The sequence below is a fragment of the Solanum verrucosum genome, unplaced genomic scaffold (assembly GCF_900185275.1).
Source record: "Solanum verrucosum unplaced genomic scaffold, falcon-dt-bn FXZP01000198.1, whole genome shotgun sequence".
NCBI lineage: Eukaryota > Viridiplantae > Streptophyta > Magnoliopsida > Solanales > Solanaceae > Solanum > Solanum verrucosum.
The window spans coordinates 1,160,013-1,168,137 of NW_026020173.1; the positions used below are offsets into that span (position 1 = coordinate 1,160,013).

At 38.2% G+C, this 8,125-nt stretch overlaps 1 protein-coding gene across 1 annotated transcript; it reads right to left on the minus strand.

The window, feature by feature from the left end:
* Positions 1-7,316: 7,316 nt before the first annotated feature.
* On the minus strand, positions 7,317-7,895 carry LOC125828847 (uncharacterized). The gene has a single exon (XM_049508169.1). The coding sequence runs from the start codon at positions 7,893-7,895 to the stop codon at positions 7,317-7,319; it is 579 nt and encodes a 192-aa protein (XP_049364126.1).
* Between the last annotated feature and the right edge of the window lie 230 nt (positions 7,896-8,125).

Consider the following 8,125-nt stretch of genomic DNA (forward strand, 5'->3'; position numbering starts at 1 on the left):
AACATATCTAAGGTCTTGGGTCTACAAGGTGGATCCGTTGTTTTTTCTCCGAATGAGATACCTCCAATTTAGAAGGTATGAGTTGTTTCACTATGATTTGATGATTTAGGAATAAAATGGCACCTAGCTTACATCAAGCGTAGGTAACACCTACCATATCCTACTTGGGATGAGTATATGTATGCTTTCATGGAAAGATTTGGAGCTGAGTTTAAGGATTCCATGTCTGAACTTAAATTTGTTAAACAGTGTGTATCTATCAAAATGAGTTTGATAAGATCATGAGTAGGCTAACAATCCTTCTGAAATATGCTATCAATAGTTTCATTACTGGTTTGAGATCTCGGATAGGTCTCACTGTTAAGCCATTTTCTCTACCTCAAGTTTATCTGTTGGCTAGAAATACTGAAGCTTAAGTATAGTCTCAACTCAAGCTTACCATATTCTCTTCCTCTGCTAGTGGTTATCAGTACAAGAGTAAGCTTATCAGTTGGCTAGAAATACTGAAGCTCAAGTTTAGGCTCAATTCAAGCTTACTGGATTCTCTTCCTTTGCTAGTGATTCTCAGTACAAGAGTAACTCATACAGATCCCTTTTCAAAAGGTATGGATCCAGGAAGGATTATTACTAGGCTAATAGAGAATCACCTCTAAATTTGAATAAGAACAATAGCAAGAGATTATCATTTGCTGAGATGAATGAGAGAAGATAAAAGGGTTTGTGCTTCTTCAGTGATAAAGATTTCTTCCTTTAGCACAAATGTGGAGGATCAAAGTCATTGTATCTAATGGAGGTTGAAGATGAGGAGGAATACCATGAAGAAAAAAAAAGGTGAAGATAGATGACCCTGAGCCAAAAGAAAAAAAAAGGACAAAGGGGAGGTTTGTGAAATTTCAGTGCATGCACTCTAATTCCTACCTACCACACTTCAAGAGTGGAAGAGCATTGCCAGAAGAAACCACTGCACATCTTGATTGATCATGGTAGTTCTCATAACTTCATGGAGGAAGGTTTGGCAAGGGAACTCCAAGGAGATGTTGAAATTATGGGAACTCATGCCATTAATATAGCAGTTGGTCATGACAGGCATACAAATGAATTGTGTAAATCCTTTTCTTGGATGATGCAGGGTACGGTGTATACAACTACCTTACTGTTGATACCACTTAGATCTTGTGACTTAATCTTGGAAGTAGAATGGTTTCTTCCTTTGAGTGATCTAAGTATGAATTTTTAGGAATTAACACTGGCTACACTTATCAGGGACATGATTGCATATTGAAAGGAGCTGTAAACAAGGTAAAGTCTACGGTAGCCAAGAAGTTGGATAAAATGGTTGAGGTAGGTGGTAAGCTATTATAAGGGTAATGCTAGTAGAAGAAGAATTGAAGATGAAATCTACAGTACTAGTGGCAATCTTGGCCATCACTGAAGAATATCCTTAGTTGTTTGCTAATTCAAAGGGGTTACTACCATCCAAAGGACCATTTCATCATAAGATACCTCTGTAATTTGGAAGTAATCTTGTGAACTTAAGGCCTTACCGGTATTCATCAGCACATAAAAGGATGTTATTGAGAAATTGATCGCAAAAATGTTTGATCCAAGGCATTGTAGAACCCAGTTCCAATCCATATGCTTCACCAGTGGTGCTGATTGGCAAGAAAGATGGGAGTTGGAGGTTGTGTGTGGATTATTAAGGGCTCAATAAGGAAATAGTTAAGGACAAATTCCCGATCCCTATTATAAAAAAAGTTGCTAGAAGAACTATGTAGCTCTAACATCTATTCTAAGATAGATTTAAAGAGCAGGTTATCATCAAAGAAGGATGGCCAATGAGGACATTGTTAAGACAACCTTCACAACACATGCAAGCCATATGAGTATTTTGTCATACGCTTTGGGCTATCCAATGCTACATCCTCCTTCCAAAGTTTGATAAATCACGTGTTTAAAGAGCATATTAGGAAGTTCATATTGGTCTTGTTTGATGATATTCTTGTATTTAGGAAAAGTTTAACCAAACACCTGGTTCATCTTAGAATAACCTTTGAATTACTGATGCAACATAAGTTGTGTGTGAGGCAAGCCAAATTCTTTTTTGGGGTCAGTACAATTGAATATTTGGGACATGTTATATCTGCTAAAAAGGTGGCAGCTAATCCCAAGAAGATTAATATTGTCAGACAATAGCCATTACCTAAGAATTTGAGGGAACTTAGGGGGTTCCTAGGCTTGACAGGTTATTATAATAGGTTTCTCAATCACTATAGAGTAATTAGCAAGCCTTTGAATAATATAATGAAGGAAGATAGGTTCAAATGGTATGAAGGGGCATCTTAAGCTTTTGAAAAGCAAAAGTAAGCACTAATTTTAGCACTTGTTTTAACTTTGTCAAATAACTTTGTTGTGTTCATTATCATAATAAATACATGTGACTATGGAATTGGAACTATACTAATGCAGGAAGGGCAACCAATAGCCTATATAAGCTAAGGGATATCTGTGAGGCACCAAGGATTATATGTATATGATAAGGAACTATTGACTTTGGTCTTAGCTGTGACTAAATAGACACAATACTTGATGGGGAAGAAGTTCATTATGAGAACTATTCACAGGGAATTGAAATTCTTACTAGGTCAGAAGCTACATACATGCTCTCATATAAAAGGATTGCTTAGTTGATGCAACTACATTTTGAGATTGAGTACAAGAAGAGAAGAGAGAACAAGGTAGCAGATTCCTTGTCCACATTACAACTAGAAGAGGTGACTACAATGGTTGTGATTTCTGGAATGACTAAAAATTTTCACAGATCAAGAATACTTGGGCAGAAGATCCTACTATCAAGGAGCTTTTGATCAAGGTAGAGTCTCAAGAAGAGGGGGTCAAGGAGTTTAAATTTGTAAATCAACAACTCACGAAAATCCAGTGTTGAGAAAAGAGATCCGTATAATGTGACATGAGAAACTTGTTGGTGGGCACTCTGGTATTAAGAACACCTACAAGAGAGTTTTTAATATGTTCTATTGGAAAGGATAAAGAGAAGATGTGACAAATATGGTAAGGAGTTGTGAAACTTGCCAAAGGAGAAAGCATGACAGTGTTGCCTATTCAGGTCTCCTCAAACCTCAGAAGATATCAGTTGTTGCATGGGTGAGTGTGAGTATAGATTTCATAGATGGGTTACCTAAATCAACTGGTAAAACTACTATTTTAGTGGTGGTGGAAAAACATACTAAACATGGGCGTTTCATAGCAATTAGCCCCCATATATAACTAGTTATATGTCTCAACTATAGTTGGATCAAGTTTACAAACTCCATAGGATGCCAGAAAATATCATTAGTGATAGGAATCTAATATTTATGAGCAAGGTATGGCATAATCCTTTTGCAATGCAAGGTGTGACCTTAAGTACATCTACCAAATACCATCCTAAAACAGATGGTCGGACAGAGGGACTCAACAGAACACTAGAGACTTACTGAAGGTTCTTTTGTGCTGATAGGCAAAAGGATTGGGCCAACTTCTTGTGTCACGACCCGAGTTTACCCCCGGACGTGACACGACGTATAAGACTCCAAAGAGCCTCATACAAGCCTCATAGCACTCATAACATAAGACATATAAAATAGTGCAGAATTAAAACTTTTCTTTAAATCCATATAATCGAAAAAACTTCATTTAAAACAGCGGAAGTCCTCTAGTCTCACATGGCAATCTATAAACATCTTGAGTCAAAACTAGGGTCACGACCCTTACAATAGAAAGTCTAATAAATGCCTAATACAATGAAGAAATGAAATGACAATAAATAACTTGTCCTCGAATCCATGAGGACATACCACAACTTGATGAATAGTCAACTCAAGCTTGAATTAGGAGAACTCAACTCAATTGCCGGAACCTACACTTTGTAGAAAAATAGAAGAAATATGGGTTAGCACACAAAAATGTACTAAGTATGATAGCCATGTAAAAACCATGCTTAAAAAGGACATTTTGGTTACAACCATGCATTGTGCCAATTTCTTTAGAAATATCATGAACATTAGTATCATAAGATACAACCATAATCAACACATAAGCCATTATCACACTTTGGAACCTTTACCTTAAGTAACCTTAAGCTACACTTGTGCAATGTAAGAATAGCATCCCATACAACTATTCCTACTAAGTACCACTTTGAGGTCACCTTAGATGAACTTGCCATTTTTTTCATATTTATCTTTAGTCAACACTCATACATAAGGAACAAATACATTTCATAAGTCATGACAAGGAAGGTTAACTCATAATAGAACCCAAGTAAAGCATTCATCATTTCATTAAGCATTTAAGTCAACATTCTCATTAGCTTCATTAAGAGCATATTCGTGCATTAGACATTTAGACATTGGAGAATCACACCATAGCCCTCTCGAAGCCTAATCGTGCAATGCATGAATGGCATCCCATAATACCACTCACAGTTCATAAAACCTCTCAAGCAACCATAGCACGTATCTCATATGATGGGAATAAGCATTAACCGACATAGACCATGAGAGCAAACCATGGAATCCGGTGTCGTATAACCCCATACCAAAAGAAGGTGTCCTACTTGCCTAAGGTAGAACTAAATGTATTTTAACTTAGGTAGATCCACTAGCTATAAACCTATGTGGGCACATAGTTATGGGATAAGAAAGATGTTCATTGAAACCCAGCCTAACTTAGGGAGAGCTTCCATCTTACCATATTACTCAGTACTTAGCCTCCATTCCCATAGAGTAGTTCATTTTCATTAACATTATTATACTTAAGAGGGCTACCACCATTAGGTTTACCGACTCAAGGTACATTTACACATGAAAGGGCCACCACCATTAGGTCTACCGATTCAAGGTACATTATGAGGATAGCTTATTGAATCCTTAAGAAAGGTCCACCACCATTAGGTCTACCGATTCAAGGTACATTATGAGGATAGCTTATTGAATCCTCAAGAAAGGTCCACCACCATTAGGTCTACCGATTCAAGGTACATTATGAGGATAGCTTATTGAATCCTCAAGAAAGGTCCACCACCACTAGGTCTACCGATTCAAGGTTCATCATTTCACACATGAAAGGGCTATCACCATTAGGCTACCGATTCAAGGTTTATCTTTCATTCATAGACTCCTCATGAAAGGGCCACCAACATTAGATCTACCGATTCAAGGTATAACATTACATTGAAGAAACCTTTCACATTCAATCATCATTCATAAGTGTCAAATTGAGAATAACCTTTCAATAATAACACAATTGCATTCTAGACATGATTGCATTACTTGCATTGAAATCACAAAGCGCATAACATCATGATTATACATCAATCCTTCATAATTTCCCCTTCAAGGCCATAAATCACAATTCACCAACACACCTAGAATACTACAATTTAGGCATGAATAATGACATAATTCAATAAACTAAATCAATATAGACTAAATCTCTGCACATGCTTCCATAATAAATCAATCCTAAATCACAATTCACAATCTAGTATTTTGAGAGAATCATGGGTACATAGGGAAATTTCATCTTAAAACAACATTAATTCATGAATTCAATCACAACTTATCATAATTCAACCTTTGAAAACGTTTAGAAATTGAACACATGACTTAGAGTGATAACCCTAACTTTTGGGGGATTTTGGAAACTTTGAAATCAGCTTTTGAAGGGGCTCCTTGGATGGAAACTAACCAAGGATGAAAACTATCATACCTTAATGGAGTTTTCCTCTAGATTTGAGAATAAATGCCTTGGTTCTTCAAGCCCTAACCTCCACTTCTTCTTCTTCTTCTTTGGGAACTTCTAGAGAGAGAAATTTTGGAGAAGATGAACTATTTTGGGTGTTAGGGAATAATGAAGTAAATGGGTGTTTAAAGACTTAAAACCATTTATATATGTGAAATAGGACAATTAAAAAAAACCCCATAAAATAAGTAATTAAATAAGAAATTACCAATTGACCCTCAACTAGGCAGCCCACTCCCAGGCACCACGAGTCGTGGTCAAGACCATGAATCGTGGTCCTGTCCGTGGTCCTTGTGAAGTGGCTATGACTTGGGGTCTTGACCTTTAAAAATTGGCGGCAAGACCATGAGACCTCCCACGATCTGTGGTCAAGACCACGAGTCGTGGTCTTGAGGCAGCACCTAGGCTTCAAAGCCTTGCCTCCATGCGCCTAAGGGATCTTCACCAACACCCTTCACGACTCGTCAAGGGTATCATGGCTCGTGGTGGTGCCCGTGGTCCCTTGACCAGTAGCTCCTTCAACATCACACAACTCCCATGTGGCTAAGGCAACTCCACGAGCCGTGAAGTGGCTTGTGAAGGGAAGCCTTGGTTTGGCCCTTTTTGCGGGCACACTGCCTCACTAACCACGGGTGGCACCACGACTCGTGGTGGTCACCACAGGTCGTGAAGACCCTCGTGGTCATGGTAGGCAGTGGCTAGGCTAGTTTTAGGCATCCTAGGCCCCTTAGCCATGGCCTTCACCCAAAACTCTTGGCCCATGCCCTTAACCCTTGACGTTAACCTTCACGTTTAGGATCTAGTTTAACCTACTCATTTCCGAGGTGTTACATTATCTCCCCCTTGGGAACATTCATCCTTGAATGACACATTAGACACCTTATGGAATTATAGACTCAAGATTAGCAGTCTATCATGCATGACACATCAATAAAATGCACAAATCATAGGAGAAAACATCAACTCCACATCAATAAGCTCAATGCAACACAAGGAAGTAGGAACTACATCTACAAACTCATTATGCATGAAACATCAACATTTCTCATTTCATTGGAGGAATTTCCTTCTCCAATTCATATAATAACATCATTAGGCAGTTTATGCAACTCTTCTCAAAGACACATTTAAGCATGTTCAACAATTCAACTTGTGAAGCATTTAGGCAACTCATTATAGATGCACATCAACATGAGGAATAAAAATCATGAAAACTCAATTTCTCATTAAACATACATTCATCAAAAACATGAATATCATAAGGAGATCATGAAAACACATAACTCATACATGACTCCAAAACATGAAACAAGCCACAAGGAACTCTTGGTCTCAAGCTTGAATAGGAATAGAAGAAAGTGATAAGGATATCGGAACTCTCAACAACCTTACTATTCAACATACCATCTCCCCCTTGGGAGTAAACCCATACTAAAGCTAATATGAAAATAACACAAACACATAGGGACCTAGAAACAACATTCACAACTTTAAAGAACTAATAACATACCGGTGCCTTAATCCGGAAGGGCTCCTTTGTCCTCTCTAGCCTGAAGTGCATAGAAACGACTATTCTTTGGAGCATTAGGATCCGAGCCATTAAGAGAAGCTTGTTTGGCCTCTTTTCCTTTGGCCCTAAGAGTAGGACAATCTTTCACTTGATGATCAATATTTCCACAACCATAGCACCCATTAGTACAGGCTAGGCACTTCCCAAAATGCTTCTTTCCACAATTGGTGCAAGTAGGTTTAGAAAATGGAGGTCCACCACTTTTCTCTTGGTTAACCCTAGGAGTGCTGGAAGAATCTTGGTTTGGAGCTCTCTTTTTGAACCTTGGTTGACCCTGCTCATCGGATCTAACTCTCTTCATCTCCCTATTATTTCTCTTAAGTTTGGACTCCTCAATTGATTGAGCATATACCATAAGCCTAGAGATGTTCATATCTTCATGGAGAATTGTCATACGACATTCTTCCTCAACTAGGTCGGGAACACCCATCACATATCTACTGATATCATCCCTTGGGTTAGACACCAAAGATGGAGCATACTTAGACAAAAGGGTAAATTTCAAAGAATACTCTTGAACATTCATGTTACCTTGCCTAAGATTGATAAACTCCTCCACCTTAGCTTCCCTCTTCTCACGGGGAAAGAACCTATCAAGGAATGCTTTCTTAAACACCTTTCAATCTATGAGACCCACTCCTAACGGCCTATTGCTCTTTCATTGAGTGAACCAAACTTGGGCAACATCCTTCAATTGATAAGTGGCTAGTTCTGCTTTTTCTATATAAGTCACCCCCATAGCATTGACTACCTTAT